Source organism: Cnephaeus nilssonii, assembly GCF_951640355.1.
Source record: "Cnephaeus nilssonii genome assembly, chromosome: 13".
NCBI classification, from domain to species: domain Eukaryota; kingdom Metazoa; phylum Chordata; class Mammalia; order Chiroptera; family Vespertilionidae; genus Cnephaeus; species Cnephaeus nilssonii.
Genome location: NC_137084.1, coordinates 80,686,508 through 80,708,725, shown reverse-complemented (window position 1 = coordinate 80,708,725; position 22,218 = coordinate 80,686,508). Strand labels below are relative to the sequence as shown.

Here is a 22,218-nt window from a genome sequence, read left to right as displayed (position 1 = left end):
GATAATACAGTGTTGATACTGTGGTGAAACTGAGATATTCATTTGCTATAGGTGAAAATAAAGTTACTTCTGGAAATAATTTGACAATTAAAACAACTTCTCTTGCCCAGGTGGTGTGGCTCAGCAGTTGAGTATTGACCTGGGAACCAAGAGGTCACTGGTTTGATTCCTGGTCAGGGCACATGCCTGGGTGGCGGGCTCGATCCCTAGTAGGGGTTGCACAGGAAGCAGCCGATCGATGATGTTCCTCTCTCATCAATGTTTCTATCATTCTATTCCTCTCCCTTCCTGTCTCTCTAAAACTCAATTAAAAACGTATTTAAAAAAACAACTTCTCCCTTAGGGTGACAGGATTTGGGATAGCTTTTTCTTTTCTCTAACATCCATGTCTTGTGTAAATAAAAATTTTTTTAAATTACTATTGTTTCAATAAGTATTTTTACTGAAGGGATAAGATGAGCAAGAATAAACTTGAGCTAGTGAGCAGGTGCATGTTCACATCATGTTAAGTCTCTACTGCATGTACTCTATATAGTTCCAACTACCTTTCAATACCAATAAAAGACCATTTATAGCATGTCATGAAATTGAGGCTCTGCTGTTGTAAAGGTTCTAGTATTCCATATTTTCTTAAGTATAAAAGTAATTGCCGTAAGTTTGGAGAAATATAAAAGATCAAACAAAACAAAACACCTACAATCCTCCCATTGCAACCCATTGTAACTTCCTACTAAAGAGGCCCAACTTTTGGCTGGCACCCCAGAGACACTCAATAAATAGCATTTTGGGGTATTTTCACACCACATCCCTCCCTTTACATAGTAGAATAATTATGTATATACTAGTACCTCCTTCGGGCACAACAGGTTGAGGACAGGAAAATCTATCTTCAAGTCCTAGCTTCTTATCCAGTGCTTTAAGCAAGTATCTGAGTCTTATTTTTCACATCTGCTGGTAACTCTGTTTTAGAGTTGTGAAGATGAGAGTTCTATGAAAGGGGCCCAACTTTTGGCTGGCACCCCATAGGCACTCAATAAATAGCAGCCAAGAGAATTGCACTTAACATTATACTAGAAGTATTTTTCTATGTAACTACATGATTTTCAAAACCGTAATTTATATATGTATATGTGTATATATGTATATGTGTATTTTATTGATATTAGAGAGAGGAAGGGAAAGAGATAGAGGTAGAAACATCCATGCGAGAGAAACATTGATGGGCTGTCTGTCTGCACACCCCTCACTGAGGATTGAGCCTGCAACCTGGGCATGTGCCCTGACCAGAAATTGAACCCTGACCTCCAAATCTATTTTTGAAAACAAAAATTAAACATTTCTTGCCATGTTTGTTGAGGTACTTATCTAGTGATACTTTAAGGATATTTTTTTAAAATAAGATTATTATTATTATTATTTTTTTAATTCTCACCTGGGGATTAAAGTTGATTTTGTTGACAGAGAAGAAGGAGAGGAAAATATCAACGTGAGAAACATTGATTGGCTGCCTCCAACATGCGCCCCAACTAGGGATATAACCCACAACCTTTTGGTGTACGAGATGACGCCCCAACCAAGCCATCTGGCCAGGACAAAACCATAATTTTTAAAGGACACATAATATCCTACTGAATGCTCCTAGTGACACCTTTTTGTTTTTTAAGGCTCTTTTATCTATTGATAGACTTACCAGTAGCTTCTTATTTACTGTGATAAAGAAATGTACACATATTTTATTTTTAACATTGTGGGAATTCTTAAATCAAAGGGGATTAAAATTTTTATAGATCTTGGATATATTTCCAAATTCTTAACAAAAAGGCTCTATCTATACTGCCTCCAGCAATGTATCAGAACTGGTTTCACCATGCTTGCACCGGCACTGGATATATTTCTCTCTTCCCATTGTTTTAATCTGTATTTTTTGAAAACAAAAATTTAACACTTCTTCTCATGTTTATTGAGATATTTATCTAGTGGTACCTTAAGGATCTTTTTATTGACATTTTAACAAAAATATCAATGCTTCATCTTTAATATTTACTGCAAATAGTTTCTCTGGCTAATGTTTTGATACTTGTATTAAATTTATCTACAGTCAAGTCTTTCAATATCACCCTTAAAAACCTTTTATTATGGAAAATATCAAACATACACATAGAGAACACAAAGAACCTTTATGTATCTATCCGTCATCAGTTACAACAATTATCTAACTTATTGCCAGTATTATTTCAGTCATCCCCCAAACTAGTGCCCCACCCACCCCTAGATTATTTTGAAGCAAACTGATACAGCATGTATAAATGTATAAATATTTCATTATGTAACTCCTAAAAGATTTTTAAAATATATATGACAATACCAATTCTACTCCCCTCTAAATTAATAGTAATTCTTTAATATTAACAAATAACGTATTCAAAGTTATAAATGCCATAAATGTCCATTAATGAAAATGTATTCAAAGTTATAAATGACCTAAATGTCCATCAATGAAAAAAAATGGGCAAATCCATTCTGGCATTTTGATACAGAACAATTGAATACTATTGACAGAGAGAAAACAAACTATAGCTACACTTTTAATATGTATGATGTACTGTGGAAAAAAACATTCAGAAAGATAATATTTATAAAAAGTTTAAAATATGCAAGCAATACTATGTATTATTTAAAAAATTTTTTATTGAGGTAACATTGCTTAATAGCAGTATAGTTCCAGGTATACAACATTATAATCTGACAACTGTATACACTATAATGTGTTCATCATGAAAGAGATTATATATAAGCAGTATGCAAATACATGGAAAAAAACCCCAACAAAATTCAGGTTACTGGTTTAGGGGAGGAGAGGCAGAAAAGAGAAATATGATTGGTGAGGAGTACACAGGGAATAGCAATTCTATTAGCAATGTTTTATTTTTTTAGAGTGTGTGACAATACATTGATGCTCAAAACACTTCATAATATTTATTTTATTCTTATTTACTTATTTAAATATGTTTTTATTGATTTTTAGAGAGAGGAAGGGAGAGGGAGAGAAAGACAGAAACATCAATGATGAGAATCATTGATTGGCTGCCTATTGCACACCCCTTACTGGGGATCAAGCCTGAAACCCGGGCATGTGTCCTGACTGGGAATCAAACTGTGACTTCCTGGCTCCTGGGTTGACGCTCAATCACTGAGCCACACTGACCAGGCTCATAAGTTCTTTTTAAAGATATAAACAAATGAGAAGATTAAGTAAGAATAATAAAGTAGTTAATCCATATGAGAACAGCTGGGAAAAACCTAACTACCACTCCGAATAAGCTGGTTGATAGACTGACTTTTTAAGCCTGGGAAGACAAAAATAGAAAGAGGATATACAAATAAATATAAAGAGTATAAGTAGAATCACTAGATACTAAAACATAAAGCTCTGGGAACTTAAAATCGGACTTATTATTTCAAAGAGGTAATATGGTCGGAAACATAAGGTTAAATATAGTTACTACTAAGTAAATAATGTTTTATTAAAAGGAAGCTAAAATATTGAAGAAAATAAAATGCTAAAAAACAATGGGACACATTGAAAAGATAAAGGGGCCAGCTTAAAGGATTCCCACTTACTAAACCTGGGATAATTTGAGCTTCAAAATTACAATGGCTGTATCCCACTGAATAAAATAAGAACCCATGGGTCCATACTATGAAAAATAAGAATTGGTTTAGGCCAATAGCATCTTAACCAAGGGATCAAAGTTAATACAGCAGATCCTGGAATAATGTCATTTTGTTCAATGCTGTTTTGTTATTTTGATGAGATGTTGTAGGAACTTAACTCTTGTTTATTATACCAATTAGCCTATAGTAAAATTGGTTTCATTATATACCAGTTTGGCTCAGTGGATAGAGCGAAATGAGGATTTACTGTATCACCAATGAGAAAAACACCATGTGCCTTCCATGTGATGCGATGCACTAAAGATACCACTTCACTGATATTCCTGCCAAAACACCATCTTCTGAATCATGATTATGGGGAAAAAGATAAACTCAAAATTGAGGGACTGTACAAAATGAATGGCCTATACTATTTCAAATTGTCAATATAATGAAAAACAAAGTCTAAGAAATGTTTCAGATTGAAGAAGAATAAGGAGATATGACAAATAAATGCAATGTATGATTGCAGACTGGGGAAAAAACTAATAATATAAAGAACATTATTGGGACAACTGGAGAAATCTGAATATGGTTTTGAAATGGGGTAATTGTATAATATCAACGTTAAGTTTCTTTATTTTAATAACTCCACTGTAGTTACGTAAGAAAATGTCATTGTTCATCCAGAGAAGAGAGACCATGGGGAGACAAAGAATTAGCCCCCATAGGAAAGAGAAGCAGGTATCACCAGAAAAGGAAGTAAACGAATTAGAGGCAAACAACCTATCAGAGAAAGAATTCAGAGAAATGGTCATAAAGTGGCTGGAAAGGATGGAAGACAAATTCGACAATATGAGTAAGAACCAAGAGGAAATGAAGAAGAACCAAGAAGAAATGAAAAATGACATCGCTGCTGTAAAGAACTCAATAGAAAGCATCAAGAGTAGACTAGAAGAAGCAGAGGACCGCATAAGTGAGCTAGAAGATAAGATGGAAAAAAATACCCAATTACAACAGCTTCTAGAAACAAAAATTAGAAAGCATGAGGAGAGCCTAAGGGAACTTCGGGACAACACAAAACAAAACAACATCAGGATAATAGGGGTACCAGAAGGAAAGGAAACGGAGCAAGGAATAGAAAACCTGTTAGAAGAAATAATAACAGAAAACTTCCCTGATATAGGGAAGAAAAAACCCACACAAATCCAAGAAGCTCAGAGTTCCAAGCAAAATGAACCCCAAAAGACCGACGCCAAGGCACATTATAATTAAGTTGGCAAACACCAACGACAAAGTAAGAATCTTAAAAGCGGCCAGAGAGAGAGACAGACAGTTACATACAAAGGAACCCCCATCAGACTAGCAACTGATTTCTCAACAGAAACTCATCAGGCCAGAAGGGAATGGAATGAAATATACAAAGTCATGCAAAGGAAGGGTCTCAATCCAAGAATACTGTACCCAGCAAGGCTATCAATCAAAATTGAAGGTGAAATCAGGAGCTTCACAGACAAAAAAGGGCTAAGGGAGTTTATCACCACCAAACCAGCAATGAAAGAAATGCTAAAGGGTCTGCTGTAAAAAAAAAAGAAAGAAAGAAATAGGAAGCAAAGAAGGAACACAGGGGTATAGAATAAAAATGGCGACAAATAAGTGCCTATCAATAATAACTTTAAATGTAAATGGATTGAATGCCCCAATCAAAAGACACAGGGTAACAGATAGGATAAGAAAACAAAACCCATATATCTGCTGTCTACAGGAAACCCACCTCAAAAAAAAGGACGCATACAGACTGAGAGTAAAGGGATGGAAAAAGGTTTTCCAGGCGAATGGAAATGAAAAAAAAGCTGGGGTAGCAATACTTATATCTGAAAAATTAGATCTCAAAGTGAAGGACATAACAAGAGATAATGAAGGCCACTTCATAATACTAAAGGGAGAAATCCAACAAGAAGAAATAACTCTGGTAAACATATATGCACCCAATACAGGAGCACCAAGATACATTAAAAAACTCCTGGAAGATATCAAAGGAGAGATTGACAGCAATACAATCATAGTAGGAGACTTCAATACCCCACTATCACCATTGGACAAATCCTCTAAACAAAAAAATCAGCAAAGAAACATCAATCCTAAATGACTCACTAGACCAGATGGAATTAATCGACATCTTCAGAACATTTCACCCCAAAGCCACAGAATATACATTCTTCTCAAGTGCACATGGGTCATTTTCAAAGATAGACCATATGTTAGGACATAGGCAAAGTCTCTCCAAATTCAAGAAGATAGAAATCATATCAAGTATCTTCTAAGATCACAACAGCATAAAACTGGAAATCAACTACAATAAAAACAACCCAAAGAAATCAAACTCATGGAGACTAAACAGCATGCTATTAAACCATGACTGGGTTACCAAAGACATCAAGGAAGAAATAAAAAACATCATGGCAACAAATGACAATGAAAACACAACAATCCAAAATCTATGGGACACAGCGAAAGCAGTCCTGAGAGGGAAGTTCATAGCTCTACAAGCCTACTGCAAAAAACAAGAAATAATGGTAATAAATTACCTAACCCAACAACTCAAAGAGTTAGAGAGAGAGCAACAAGAAAAGCCCAGTGTAAGCAGAAGGAAAGAAATAATAAAGATCAGAGCGGAGATAAACGACATAGAGACCAAAGAAACAATACAAAAGATCAACAAAACCAAGAGCTGGTTCTTTGAAAGGATAAACAAGATTGATGAACCTCTAGCCAGGCTCACCAAGAAGCAAAGAGAGAAGACCCAAATAAACAAAATCAGAAATGAAAGAGGTGAAATAACAACAGACTCCGACGAAATACAAAGGATTGTTACAAAATACTACGAACAACTCTATTCCAACAAACTGGACAACCTGGAGGAAATGGACATATTCCTAAACAAATACAACCTTCCAAAACTGAATCAGGAAGAAGCTAAACAGCTCAACAGGCCAGTAACTATGGAAGAAATTGAAGCAATCATCAAAAAGCTTCCGGCAAACAAAAGCCCGGGGCCAGAAGGCTTCACAGGAGAGTTTTACCAAACCTTCAAGGAAGAACTAAAACCTATCCTCCTCAGACTATTCCAAAAAATTCAAGAGGAAGGAACACTTCCAGGCTCCTTCTATGAAGCCAGCATCACCCTAATACCAAAACCAGATAAAGACAACACAATGAAAGAGACTTACAGACCAATATCCCTCATGAACATAGATGCCAAAATCCTCAACAAAATCCTAGCAAATCGGCTCCAGCAATACATCAGAAGGATCGATCATACATCATGACCAAGTAGGATTTATCCCAGGAATGCAAGGATGGTACAATATCCGCAAATCAACAAATGTGATACATCACATAAACAAATTGAGAGATAAAAATCACATAATCATATCAATAGATGCAGAAAAAGCATTTGACAAAATCCAACACCCTTTCTTGATAAAAACTCTCAACAAGGTGGGAATAGGAGGATCATACCTCAACATAATAAAAGCTATATATGATAAACCCACAGCAAACATCATACTCAATGGGCAAAAACTAAAACTATTTCCCCTAAGAACAGGAACAAGACAGGGATGCCCACTCTCACCACTCCTGTTTGACATAGTACTGGAAGTATTAGCTACCGCAATTAGGCAAGAAGAAGAAATAAGAGGCATCCAAATTGGAAAAGAAGAAGTGAAGCTGTCCTTATTTGCAGATGACATGATATTGTACATAAAAAACCCAAAAGATTCCATCAAAAAACTAATAGACTTAATAAAGGAATTCGGCAATGTAGCGGGATACAAAATTAATGCCAAGAAATCTATGGCATTTCTATACACCAATAGTGAACTTACAGAAAGAGAGACTAAAAAAGCAATCCCATTTACCATTGCACCAAAAAAATTAAGATACCTAGGAATAAACTTAACTAAGGAGGTAAAAGACCTATACGCGGAAAACTACAGGACACTGAAAAAAGAGATAGAGGAAGACGTAAACAGATGGAAGAACATACCATGTTCATGGATTGGTAGAATCAACATCATTAAAATGTCCATACTACCCAAAGCAATCTACAGATTCAATGCACTCCCCATCAAAATACCAACAACATATTTCACAGACTTAGAAAGAACTCCAAAAATTCATCTGGAATAAAAAAAAGACCCCGAATAGCCGCAGCAATCCTGAGAAAGAAGAATAAAGTAGGAGGGATCTCAATACCAGATTTCAAGCTGTATTACAAAGCCACTGTTCTCAAAACAGCCTGGTACTGGCACAAGAACAGACATATCGATCAATGGAACAGAATAGAGAATCCAGATATCGACCCAAACCACTATGCTCAATTAATATTTGACAAAGGAGGCATGAACATACAATGGAGTCAAGACAGTCTCTTCAATAAATGGTGTTGGGAAAATTGGACACACACATGCAAAAAAATGAAACTAGATCACCAACTTACACCATACACAAAAATAAACTCAAAATGGATACAGGACTTAAACATAAGACGGGAAACCATAAAAATACTAGAGGAATCCACAGGCAACAAAATCTCAGACATATGCCAAAAGAACTTCTTCACTGACACTGCCCCTAGGGCAATGGAAGCTAAAGAGAAAATTAACAAATGGGACTACATCAAAATAAAAAGCTTTTTTACAGCAAAAGAAACCATCAACAAAACAACAAGAAAGCCCACTGCATGGGAGAACATATTTGCAAATCCTATCACTGATAAAGGTTTAATCTCCAACATCTACAGGCAGCTTATGCAACTTAGTAAGAGGAAGATAAATGATCCAATAAAAAAATGGGCAACGGACCTAAACAGAATATTTTCAAAAGAAGACAGAAGGAAGGCCAAGAGACACATGAAAACATGCTCAAAGTCACTTATTATCCGAGAGATGCAAATCAAAACAACAATGAGGTACCATCTCACACCTGTCAGAATGGCTATCATCAACAAATCAACAAACGACAAGTGTTGGCGAGGATGCGGAGAAAAAGGAACCCTCGTGCACTGCTGGTGGGAATGCAGACTGGTGCAGCCACTGTGGAGAACAGTATGGAATTTCCTCAAAAAACTGAAAATGGAACGCCCATTTGACCCAGTAATCCCACTCCTGGGAATATAGCCGAAGAAACTAGAAACACCAATCAGAAAGGATATATGCACCCCTATGTTCATAGCAGCACAATTTACAATAGCTAAGATTTGGAAACAGCCTAGGTGCCCGTCAGCAGATGACTGGATCAGAAAACTGTGGTACATCTACACAATGGAATACTATGCTGCCATAAAAAAGAAGGAATTCTCATCATTTGCAGCAACCTGGATGGAATTGGAAAATATTATACTAAGTGAAATAAGCCAGTCAATGAAAGAAAAATACCACATGATCTCACTCATTTATGGATAATAAAGAACATTATAAACGGATGAACAAAAAGATAGATACAGAGACAGTAAAGCAACAAACAGACTTTCAAATTACAGGGGGAAAGTTAGGGAGGGGGGGAGATAAGAAATCAAACGAAGGACTTGTATGCATGCATATAAGCATAAACAATGGACGCAAAACTCTGGGGTGTGAGGGCATGTATGGGTGTGGGGTGGGGGTGGGGTAATGGTAAGATATGTACACATATAATACCTCAATAAAATAATAAAAAAATAAATAAAAAAGAAAATGTCATTGTTCTTAGAAAACACTGAACTATTTAGGGGTGAAAGACATAATAACTGTAACTCATTCTCAAATGGTTCAGAAAAAAACAGTATTTTGGGTATACACTGAATGGCCAGATTATTATGATCTCGGAACGCATAATAATCTGGCCACTCAGTGTGTGTGTGTGTGTGTGTGTGTGTGTGTGTGTGTGTGTGTGTGTGTGTGTTAGAGGCCCGGTGCATGAATTTGTGCATGGGTGGGGTCCGGCCAGCCTGGCCAGGGGGAGGGGACATGGGCAGTTGGCTGGCCTGCCTGCTGGTCGAACTCCTGGTTGAGGGGACAATTTGCATATTAGCCTTTTATTATATAGGATATACACTGAGTGGTCAGATTATTATGCGTTCAGATATCATAATAGATACAGACACAACAATTAGGTAGATGGCAAAATGTTAACTGGTGCCTTGGCTGGTGTTGTTCGGCGATTAGAGCGTCAGCCCTTGGACCAAAGGGTCATGGGTTCAATTCCACAACAACAAGAATCTTAACTGGCAAGTCTAGATGAAAGATATACGAAGTTCTTTTTAAAATTTTTGTAATATTTGTGTCATTTTGAAATTCAAAAACTGTTATAATACAAAAAGAATACTGTAGAGACATTGTTATATCTTAAAATTAAGAGGGCAATTACCATGCTTTCAAAATATTTCTCAGTTCCAACAGCAGATGGTGATTAGGCCTGAGATTTCTAATGTTAGACTTTTACTTATAGTAATAAATTCTTTTCTTCAAAAAATATATTTATTGATTTTTTTACAGAGAGGAAGGGAGAGGGATAGAGAGTTAGAAACATCGATGAGAGAGAAACATCAATCAGCTGCCTCCCGCACACCCCCTACTGGGGATGTGCCCGCAACCAAGGTACATGCCCTTGATCGGAATCGAACCTGGGACCCTTCAGTCCACAGGCCAACGCTCTATCCACTGAGCCAAACCGGTCAGGGCTATAGTAATAACTTCTTGTTGACCATTAAAAACACCCTTTGCAGCTTTGGTCAAAAGACTCTCAAAAAACAGAAGAGGCTCATCTCATGTGAATAATACATGCGCCCTTCATTTTACCTGAGACATCCATCTGTCATCTCCTTGAATATCTTCCGCTGCATGTGGAATGGCTGCTGGGTTTGAGTCTCCTTGGCTCATTCTATACCTGAGGAAAATAATGTGTGTGTCATTTTTCATCCATTAACAGAAATATTTATTTGTTACTGCTTACTTAAGTACTATATGCTAGTAAATAAAATTTAAGTTTTGTTGTGGTTTTGCATGGAAACAAAAATAACTGGACTTTATTTTCAGCAGAAATGAATTCCAGGACACAACTGCTTAAGTCCCATAAATATCCAGCAGCACTAAACTCCTAGGCAGGTCTGAATATCATTTAGAAACAGTGCATTACATTTAAAAAGTCTGCTCTGAGTAATTAATTTTTCACGATTGCATGTTACTATTATACCAAAGGACACAAGGAATTAGGCACCTATAGTTCAATGAAATCTACATTAGAGCTTTTTAGGTTGCTAGTTACATTCTTAAGTATTACTATAGTAATAGCACTGTTCACCAATATCACACAAATAACTGTACTACATGTTATGATAAAATTGGCCATAGGCTTTGGCCCTGGTTCTTGACAAACATTTACTAGGTATTTTTACTTATGAAAGATCTCCACTAAGAACATTTTATTAACGATGAACACAAAGATGGCATCTCATAGTGGAGAAGAAAGAATAAGTGAAATTCAGAAAAATTAGAAATTCTAATCTTCTAGAACAGGTGTGGGGAAGCTTTTTTCTGCCAAGGGCCATTTGAATATTTATAACATCATTTATGGGCCATACAAACTTATCAACTTAAAAATTAGCCTGCTATATTTGGTCAAATGTTTAATTAACTCACCCCTAATGCCTTGGCAGGGCCAGACCAAATGATCTCACTGGCCTTATACTGCCCACGGGCCAGACGTTCTCCACCTGTTCTAGAAAGACAATTAAGAAGCCAGACTGCTTTCAACCAACAATGGAGAATACATATTAGAGACATTAGGCTAAAGAGGGCACTTGGCAAATGCAAAGGTTGATGAAAAAGGCAAAAATCTTGGGTTTTGTGGCTTATAAAAAAGGAGACCATATTCATCTTTTTCCTTCTTTTGCCATCCTCAAATACAGCTAAACTTTCTCGGAAGGAGGACTGAGTTTTACTACTGATTATACAAACAAATTAGCGCAGTTCTAAATTATACTAGGTCTAAAAAAATTAGGCTCACGTTTAGACCCATATCTGACTGAAGATGTAAAATACCACCCACTCCCTATGTATATATTTCTTCAGATTACTAAAATTTGCAGCTATCAAAAAATAGCATCTTTCCATGAAGGACTCTATGTGTTATGTATCCAATCCTCACAAAAGTGCTGCAAAATGAGGATCAGACAATTTAGGTAATTTGCACGGTGAGTGACTGGAATTAGGTTTGTCTGACCCCCCCAATGTCACATCTGGCCCACTGATCACAAAAGAATTCATAGATGACTCCCTAAAGAGGGCCTTATATGTAACCATTTCATTCAAAAGACATACATAAATACTATACAGAGCTAAAAACATCAAGGTAAAAATACAAGAATCAGGAAGAACTGCAAGATGAATTTATATAACTCCAATCAGACTATGTATGATATGTTTGGAGTATCACTGTCTTTAAAAAGGTATGAAAAAATTAAAACATGCATAAAGGAAAAAGAAAAATGATTAAAGGGATTAAAACAAATAGCCATATAGAATTGTTTAATCTTAGGTTTTTGCTTTTTTAACCCCATAAAACATCTATAAAAGTGTCTTTGGGTTCAATTATAGAATTAAGTCTGCTATTCAGGTTAAATATGACATAATCTGTAATAATAAAAGCCTAATATGCTAATTAGACCGGACAGCTAAAGGAAGCTGGGGCTGTGAGGGCTACGAGGGCGCTGCCCTTGCATGAATTTCATGCATTGGGCCTCTAGTGTTTAATAATAGTTTTAATTTAAAAAGTACCTTACTTCCCTGCTGATCACAAGCTCTATTGGCCTTAAGACACATAAAGGGCAATCAACATTTCCTACATTATGGATTTCAAAATTAGACATATAATGTAAAGAAATATAAGAACAATGAGCTCCATTTTCCACTCTAACTGAAAAAGTCTATTTTCTAACTTAACTTTTAAAATAGATTTAAGAAACCCAACCATTTCATTAGTTTTTTCTATTTATTTTCCCACCTGGGGAAACACTTAACATGTTAGGTATTTTGAGGCAAAAGTGAACTTTACACAGTTTAAAAAGTATAATTAAGAATCACTACTGAAGGAGAAAAATAATCTCTCCTACTCTCACTATTAAACTATTTTTACTGGGGATTGTTTAAAGAGGAAGAGAGACAGCCCTAGCCGGTTTGGCTCAGTGGATAGAGCACTGGCCTGCAGACTAACGGGTCCCGGGGTTCAATTCCAGTCAAGGGCACTTGCCTGGGATGTGTGGGCTTGATCCCCAGTAGGGGCGTGCAGGAGGCAGCCAACCAATGATTTTCTCTCATCACTGATGTTTCCATCTCTCTCTCTCTTTCCCTTCCTCTCTGAAATCAATAAAAATATATTTAAAAAAATAAAGAGCAAGAGTGTCCAACTATCAATATGAAGTACCTTCATAATAAATGTATTCAAATACATCCCTCCCCGCATAAAGACAAAGTGCAGATAGGCCCTTAAGCTCATTTTAGCTCTTGGGATACCATGTTCAAATCTTGTTGAAAAACTTAAAAAGAATTTTGACAACTGGAGAGTGTCTAGAGGAAATGAGCCAAGATAATGAGAAATTTGAAAACCTTTCATATTAGAATAGTTTTTAAGAAATGGGTATGTACAAACTAGGTATCTATAGAAAAACTGGTTGGGAAGAGGAAGAAGACAGGACAGAAAGAGCTGTCAACATAGTCAAAGATGACTAGGAAGGGATGTTAGGGTTATTCTGTATGTCTCCAAAGATGAAGATAAAGCCAAGGATAGAATATAGAGTGAGTCAAGTTTCTAACAAATATGACTACAAAGCCACATGGCCTGTCTCTCAAGGCAGATTCCTCCAACAAAGAGTCAAAAGAGAGGCTAGGTGAATACCCAATAGGAAAGCATGAAGTGAACTAAAGCAGATGAGTCAAGACTGGTCCAGATTAGTGTGGTTCAAACATTGTTTTTGTTTTAGAAACTTTAAAAAATGCACCCCAATGTGTATTTATGTGAAATTATTGTTAATCTGTGTATAACACATATATTAGTAAGGTTTACTTTTTCCTTTTATACATAAAAATTAAATGAAATGAAAAAAGTTCTAAATTTTCTCCTGTATTACAATGTATCCTCTTATGCATGCCAGTGTGTGCACATACTCTACTTTCAAGACCAGAAGTTTATTCTGTAAGATCTATTTAGGCCTATGATTCATTTTACATGGATTTTCAGAGTTCCTCCAACAGGTAAACAACTGATTTAGAATAATAATTGCAAGTAAGTTTTATTAAGAACTTACTATTTACAAGATAGTGTGTATTATTTTGACAAAGTAGCTTTCATTTTTACAGATGCCTATGGCTTGGTAACATTTTTAAACATGAGGTAAAGAAAAATAGCCACAAGCCCATGCAACCTCCTCTTTAAGAACCAGGATGGAAATGTACAACCTGGTTCATTTAGAAGATTCAAAGAATTTGGGAGTTTAATAAAATAAACTGTTATATTCTTTACAAAAAAAAGAATGAATGAAGAGCTATCCAGAGAACAGCCTGTGTAGGTCACAAAACCTGAGTGATTCTGGGTTTTCCCCTCAGTAGAGAGCACTATTGTGACACAGTGGCATTCAGAATGGCCAAGCTGTAATCAATAACACATCAAAAAAGGACCAACAGGGAGGGATCTGACTGCCATCTCACCTTCCTGATTCCTGATCATCTCCCCTGTGCAATTCACTTGAGATCACAAGCTGCAGGTTCCGTTAGAAAAACCCAGCCTAATGGAGAAAAAGGCCCAAAGAACGCAAGTTTTGTTAACTGACCAGGAGAGACGTTCCAGGTAAGCTCCACTGTTCATTAAAATGAGTTTTCTGGGAAGAGGAGGAGATGCACAGCATCCCCAAGTTCCCTGCACTGGCCTGTCTTCCTCCTTAACTCGCACTGACAGCAGGACACCAACTCCCAGAGGCCTCTACCAGGCACGGGGTAGCGGGCCTACTCAGAAGCCAGTTCCAACAAAGAATTAACTTCACATTTTCAGGCCCGGTGGATGTTTCTGTAGTTTAACCAGGAAACAGATGGAGGGGGAACGTTTCACTAAGAAGGAAAAGATTCAGAACGTTTCCACTCAGACCTCGGACTCTTCGTTTTGTTTCAGAGGCAGTTATTGGCAGGGTGGTTCCGAAGGGGAAGGCAGGCCTCATCCTGAATACCCCGCCTCAGGGGCTGGTGGGAGGGTCCCCAGTTTCCAGCACATCCCTGATTTATTATCCAATGCCCAAGCCAACAAATTAAAGCACAAAGATCTCCTACTCCTCTCCTGCTCCCCCACAAGGAAGCAGCCTTTGTATCAGAACAATGTGCCCCGGAGCAGAATCTAAAGACACAGGCACATCCAAGGCAGGGGCTGCTCCAAAGTTCCGGGGAGATAGTCCTCTGCATTTTCTCCTTCCTTTACCTCCCCTCCCCTCCCCTCCCCCAATTTCAAGTTGAACGAAAAGAGCTGCTAGGGTGGGGTCCAGGTCGGCTCCCCTTTCCCCGTGGGGAAGCTTTAAGAAGAGGCCACATTTCAAGTGTTTGGTTTTCTCAAGGTTTGTGTATGAATGATGAAAGGCGGCGCTGGGGCGGCGGGAGCTAGGGGACGGAGAACAGTGAGTCGCCACGCAACGGGCATCACCAACCTGCAGACCTGAAGGTCCAGACCCGCTGCGCGGACTCGGACCGCCGGGGAAAGCACCTGAGAACACCTGTCCAGTGGTCGGTTAAGCAGCGGGCTGACCTTGGGCAAAGCACCCTCGCTGGGCCCCATCTCTAAAATGAGCGGCGGGGCTGGAGAGCCCGCTAAGAAAGAATCCCTTCTGAGTCAGAACAGTCCATGAATTTTTAAACTACATTGGAGGAGGCAGCGGAGAAGTTTCTAAGAGTTGAGATTTTCAACAAAAGGGGGAGGGGAAAAGGTGCCCCGTCAAGAAACAACAGAGTAACTAACTGGCGTGGACGCGCGTTCCAGGCCTCTCGGACAAGAGCGACGGGGAGGGGCCGTCGGGACGGAGGGAAAAGACAGCAGCTGGACTGGAAGCAGCGCTGCTGCCAGCGGCGCCCGCGGCGCGAGCCGGGGCCGGGCAGCCGGGCTGGAGGCGTCCCCGGGGCGGCGGGGAGGGGCGCCCGGCCACGGTCTTCCTCCGGGCGGGACAGCGGGGAGCGGGGAGCGGCCAGGGCCGACAGGCGTGGGGGTGGGGTATGGGGAAAGGTTCTGGACCCGCGGAGGCGAGGCCAGGCGGCGCGGGGGGCAGGCGCGGGAGGCCCCGGAGGCGGGGAGGCCCCGGGTGGGGGAGGGGAGGCCGCGGGCCGCTCGCGAGGCCGAAGCGCAGCCCTCCCCACGCCCCCTCGGAGCCGCAGCTCTCGCGACCCTGGACGCACTCACTCAGGCGGAGGGTCCGTGCTGGCCCCGGCGGCGGGTGGCGCGTCTGTCGCTCGCTCAGTCCCGGCGGCCCCACTACGGCGCGTCCCTCGGCCCGAGCACCAGCGGCAGCGCCCCCACTTCCGGTTCCCCTGCCACTCAGGCAAATGGCTCCCGGAAGTCCCGCCCCATCCTACGGGGCCTCGGGGTGGCTTCCCGCTGTCCACTCTCCCTCTCTCGCTCCGGCGTTCGGATGGGCGGCCACGCCCCGGGAGGTCCCCGCTTTGTTCCGTGTCCGGCCCTCTTTGGACTGTAGACTGCGCGCTGGGGCCTCTCGGCTTCCCTCCAGCTGCATCCCTCCATCCCGTGTTAATGTCTCCGCTGTGCAGAGATGACATTCGGGACCATGTGGCGTGACCTCACGCTGACGCCATTCCCTTCCCTCCAGCCGACCTGGCTTCCTTCTCCACCCCGTGCAATAACCCTGGTTGCTGCAAGCGTGATGGCAGTGAGTCTCCAAGGTTAACGAGGCAACCCCGTACATTTATGATGGAATTTCTGTTTCAGGAGGAAAGTACGGATTCTGGGGGACTGCCTCTGTAGGGCGATGGCGAGGCCCAGTCTTTTCCTTAATGATCCATCCCGTTTAGGGGAAGACATACACAAAGTCAATATTGAAAACAGGAGGCCTGGTGCACGAAATTCGTGCACTGGGGGGGGGGGGTCCCTCAGCTGGGCCTGCACCCTCTCGCAGTCCTGGAGCCCTCGGGGCTGTCCCACTGCCAGCAGCCCAACATCCTTAGTGCTGCCGCAGAGGCAGGAGAGGCTCCTGCCACCCCTCGCCATGAGCCCAGCTTCTGGCTGAGAGGCGCTGGGAGCGCACTGACCGCCAAGGGGCAGCTCCTGTGTTGAGTGTTTGCCCCCTGGTGGTCAGTGTGCGTCATAGCAACCGGTGGTTCTGCCATTGGGTTGGTTTGCATATTAGCCTTTTATTATATAAGAAGGATAATATATGATAAATGCTACAGAAATGTGAGATCTGTTAAGGGTAGAGAGGAGGGCTATGTGGAGTAGCGCTCTGAGCTGGCCCTTTAAAAAAATGTTTTAATTGATTTTAGAGAGGGAGGAAGGGAGAAGGGAAGAGAAATAGAAACATCCATCGGCTGCCTCCTGCAGCCCCCCTACTGGGGATGGAGTCTGAAACCCAGGCATGTGCCCTGACCAGAATCGAATCAGTGACCTCTTGGTTCATGGGTTGAGGCTCAACCATTGAGCAACACTGGCTGGGCTGAGCTGGCCCTGTAAGGATGGATGGGAGTAATTTATACCTGTGCCCAGAATACAGTAGCACCCCAAAAATGATCAGGGGATTTAATTTTGCTGACAAAACCTGTTAGTACTATAAAAACCTGGGAGCCTAAAGTTTCAAGACATATCAAATTACTTCTGAGATCACCTGTGCTTGTCAAGTGGAACTAAATTTAACAGTCATATATAATCCAAAATAATTTTGTCCCCATATAAAATGCATTTTACATTACTAGTTTACCTTGGAATTCTCTTGCAGAAATTCACACCAGGTATGGCACACCAGGAGGTGCTCAGGAAATGTTTGTTGCTTTAAGTGTTTTATTGAGAAGAGTTTGTGTTTGGGGAACTCAAATGATGGTATAAAGAGGCAGCCCAGGAATCCTAATATATAAAAAAGCCAGGGGCCGTCACAACCGAACACAGGCTGCATGGGGCGACAAGGCTGGCAGGGGGGTTAGTGAGGGACAACCAAATGACTGAACAGCAGGCTGTGTGGGGTGACCAGGCCAGCAGGGGGGGCAGTGAGGGTGACCAAACGACTGAACAGCAGGCTGTGTGGGGCAACCAGGCTGGTAGGGGGTGCAGTGAGGGATGACCAAACGAATGAACAGCAGGCTGTGTGGGGTGGCCAGGCCGGCAGGGTGGGCAGTTGGGGGCGGCCAGGCCGGGGGGGGGGCAGTTGGGGGTGACCAGGCCAGCAGGGGGGGCAGTGAGGGGTGACCAGGTTGGCAGGGGGGGGGGCAGTTAGGGCAACCAGGCTGGCAGGGGGGTTGGTGAGGGATGACCAAATGACTGAACAGCAGGCAGCATGGGGCAACCAGGCTGGCGGGGGGGCAGTGAGGGGCAATCAGGCCAGCAGGGGGGGCAGTTAGGGGTGATCAGGCCGGCAGGCAGAGGTGGTTAGGGGTGATCAGGCTGACAGGGGGGAAGTTAGGGGCGATCAGGCAGGCAGGCAGGTGAGAGGTTAGGAGCCAGTGGTCCAGGATTGTGAGAGGGATGTCCAACTGCCGGTTTAGGCCAGATCCTCAGGATTGGGCCTAAACCGGCAGTCGGACATCCTCCAAGGGTTCCTGATTGGAGAGGGTGCAGGCTGGGCTGAGGGGACCCTCTCCCTGTGCATGAATTTCATGCACTGGGCCTCTAGTATAGTAATAACAGAAGATAAACAGCTTGAATTATTCTCCAGGGATAAATCTATAGAATCTGGCATTTCCCCAATGTTAATACTCAACACATTTTAATGTAATCACCACTTTAACATACTGTCTTCCCTTGTGAGTTCTGAGCTAGCCAGAACCTTGTCCTGTGAATTCCTAGTACCTGGCGGGATACTTGGTCCATAGTAGACACTCATAAAATACTGCTGAGTGAGGAATGAAATGATCAAGGGTTGAATGTGTGCCTGTGTGCAACCCATGGCTGGTCTACTTCTTGTTTTTTTTTTTCAACTTTTTAACTGAGAAACATAAATAAGGGAGGTGTGCCCCTAGGAAATACTAGACGTAGTTAAACTAGTCTCTGCAAATATTTAAATACCTTTATGGCTTAGGCGGTCTTTAGTATTTTGGCAAAATCTCAATGTCACTGAACCTTGAAATTTATTGAGAGCCTGTCTCCTGATTTTTGTTTTAGCTTTCTAAACAATTCATTAAAAAAAATATGTAGGTGCCCTGACCGGTTTGGTTCAGTGGATAGAGCATCGGCCTGCGAACTCAAGGGTCCTGGGTTCGATTCTGGTCAAGGGCATGTACCTTGGTTGCGGGCACATACCCAGTGGGGAGTGTGCAGGAGGCAGCTGATCGATGTTTCTTTCTCATCGATGTTTCTGACTATCCCTCTCCCTTCCTCTCTGTAAAAAATCAATAAAATATATTAAAAAAATATGTAGGTGGTATAGTGGAAAGGATTCTAAACGAGGCTTCAGCATGCCCTGGGTTCTTGTCCAAAAGCTATGGCTTATTTAACTTATTCCAGCCTTTGTTTCTTAGTCTGCAAGATGGAGTAGAGCCCTGGCTGGTGCCACGAAGTGGTTAGAGCCATGGTCGGCAAACCGCGGCTCGCGAGCCACATGCGGCTCTTTGGCCCCTGAGTGTGGCTCTTCCACAAAATACCATGGCCTGGGCAAGTCTATTTTGAAGAAGTGGCGTTAGAAGAAGTTTAAGTTTTAAAAATTTGGCTCTCAAAAGAAATTTCCATCGTTGTACTGTTGATATTTGGCTCTGTTGACTAATGAGTTTGCCGACCACTGGGTTAGAGCATTGGCCCATGCACCAAAGGGTTGTGGGTACCATTCCCAGTCAAGGGCACACACCTGGGTTGCAGGTTCCATCCCTGGCCCCAGTTAGGGGTGCCTTTGGGAGGCAGCCAATTGATGTGTGTCTCTCTCTCTCTCTGTTTCTGTCTCTCTCTCTCTTCCCTTCCTTCTTTTCCACTCTCTACAAAAATCAATGGGAAAAATATCTTCAGGTGAGGATTAACAACAAATTAACCAAAAACGATGGACTAGATCATTGCTAAGTTCCTTTCTAGTTCTAAACTTGCTCCCTTCCCTCAGTTACATGCAGGAACATAATTCTGATGGCATACACACTGTCTTGCTCCTCACTTTCCACACAACCTCCCCCTACCCCACAGGGCCCCATTCAGAGTCTATTTTCCATATAGTGGGAGTTGGTGATAGGTAAAAAGAAATTGTTTTTTGACTATGAGGCAAATTGACTGAAATTTACCAGGCCAGCTTGTCCTTCAAGTTGTTTTTCCATTAATTATGGTAGTTTTATGAACCCATCCAGATTCTTCAGTCTGGTTTCCCTTGGGACTAAATGACAACCAAAAGGAAGAAAATATACAAGCCCTGACAAATGCCTGTGGACTGATTGGAGTACTCAAATGGGCTAGAGTAATTCAAGCACTTTGGCAATGATAAGTGTCAAAATCCTACTCTCGCTGCCTGAAATTTAGGAGACTACTTGGTATTTCATTACTTACATGAATAAAACCTGGAGATTTCAGAGGACCTGGCATTTCAGGCATGATAAGAGGCAAGAAAAGCTTGGACTGAGAAATAACACAGTGTGAATTCAGAAAATTTCTGTGGGTAGAACACAAGGTCAGATGGCTTACAGAAAAAGAGTTGCAAAGTTTTGTTTATTGTTAAAACAACATTAAGAAATGTTTAAACAGAAAAAAATAGTTTCACTTACATCCTTATAAATTAACCTTTTTATTTGCCTCAATTCCTTTCATTCAATAGCTATATGTTCAATAAATACTTTCTCAATTTTTTTGTTTTTTAATAAATCTTTATTGTTCAGATTATTACAGTTGTTCCTCTTTCCCCCCCCCCCCATAGCTCCCCTCCACCTGGTTCCCACCCCACCCCATGCTCTTATCTCCCCCCACTGTCCTCATCCATAGGTGTACAATTTTTGTCCAGTCTCTTCCTGCACCTCCCACAACCCTTTCCCCCCGAGGATTGTCAGTCCACTCCCTTTCTATGCCCCTGATTCTATTATATTCACCAGTTTATTCCGTTCATCAGATTTTTTTATTCACTTGATTTTTAGATTCACTTGTTGATAGATATGTATTTGTTGTTCATAATTTTTATCTTTACTTTTTTCTTCTTCCTCTTCTTAAAGTGTACCCTTCAGCATTTCATATAATACTGGTTTGGCAGTGATGAACTCCTTTAGCTTTTTCTTATCTGTGAAGCTCTTTATCTGCCCTTCAATTCTGAATGATAGCTTTGCTGGGTAGAGTAATCTTGGTTGTAGGTTCTTGCTATTCATCACTTTGAATATTTCTTGCCACTCCCGTCTGGCCTGCATAGTTTCTGTTGAGAAATCAGCTGACAATCGTATGGGTACTCCCTTGTAGGTAACTAACTGTTTTTCTCTTGCTGCTTTTAATATTCTCTCTTTGTCTTTTGCTCTTGGCATTTTAATTATGCTGTGTCTTGGTGTGGTCCTCTTCGGATTCCTTTTGTTTGGGGTTCTCTGCGCTTCCTGGACTTGTAAGTCTATTTCTTTTATCAGGTGGGGGAAGTTTTCTGTCATTATTTCTTCAACTAGGTTTTCAATATCTTGCTCTCTCTCTTCTTCTGGCAACCCCATAATTTGGATGTTGGTACACTTTAAGTTGTCCCAGAGGCTTCTTACACTATCTTCATATTTTTGGATTCTTTTTTTTTTTTTTTTGCTTTTCCGGTTGGGTGTTTTTTGCTTCTTCCTATTTCAAATCTTTGACTTTATTCTTGTGATCCTCTAGTCTGCTGTTGGATCTCTGTATATTATTTTTTATTTCAGTCAGCGTATGCTTAATTTCTAGTTGGTCCTTTTTCATATCCTCGAGGGTCTCACTAAATTTATCGGCGGTTTCTAGAAAATTCTTGAAAAACCTTATAACCATGGTTTTGAACTCTATATCTTCCATTTCTTTCATTTGTGACCTGTTTCTTTGTCTCCGCATTTTGGCTGCTTCCCTGAGTTGATAGAGTGGCTTTGTGTGCTAGGTGTCCCATAGGGCCCAGTGGCTCAGCTTCCCCAGTTACCTGAGGTAGACACTCTTGGTGCACCCCTTTGTGGGCTGTGTGCACAGTCTTGTTGTAGTTAAGCCTTGATTGTTGTTGGTATCCCTGGGAGGAATTGACCTCCAGGCCAATTGGCTGTGAGGATCAGTTGTGTCTATGCTGGGAGAACTTCTGTGTTGGAGACACTCTTATGGGGCAAGACTTGCTTCAGTGGGGCTTTGGTGCTCACTGAGTCTGCCCCCTGAGTGTGTCCCTTATGGATCTGAGTACTTGTAATC

General features: G+C 41.0%; 1 protein-coding gene across 3 annotated transcripts in view; it reads right to left on the bottom strand.

Moving 5' to 3' along the window:
* The window catches only part of PAFAH1B2 (platelet activating factor acetylhydrolase 1b catalytic subunit 2), a 30,832-nt gene extending 14,579 nt beyond the window's left edge, over nt 1-16,253 (bottom strand). Inside the window, exons 1-3 of one of the 3 annotated variants that reach the window (XM_079787442.1) lie at nt 16,123-16,253; nt 11,337-11,415; nt 10,497-10,584 (exon numbers count right to left, since the gene is read on the bottom strand). In XM_079787442.1, coding sequence (XP_079643568.1) covers nt 10,497-10,577 — 81 coding nt within the window. In that variant the 5' untranslated portion in view covers nt 10,578-10,584; nt 11,337-11,415; nt 16,123-16,253. The remainder of the gene's footprint in view (nt 1-10,496; nt 10,585-11,336; nt 11,416-16,122) is intronic. The other 2 variants (XM_079787443.1, XM_079787441.1) reach the window with 2 other exon arrangements.
* Between the last annotated feature and the right edge of the window lie 5,965 nt (nt 16,254-22,218).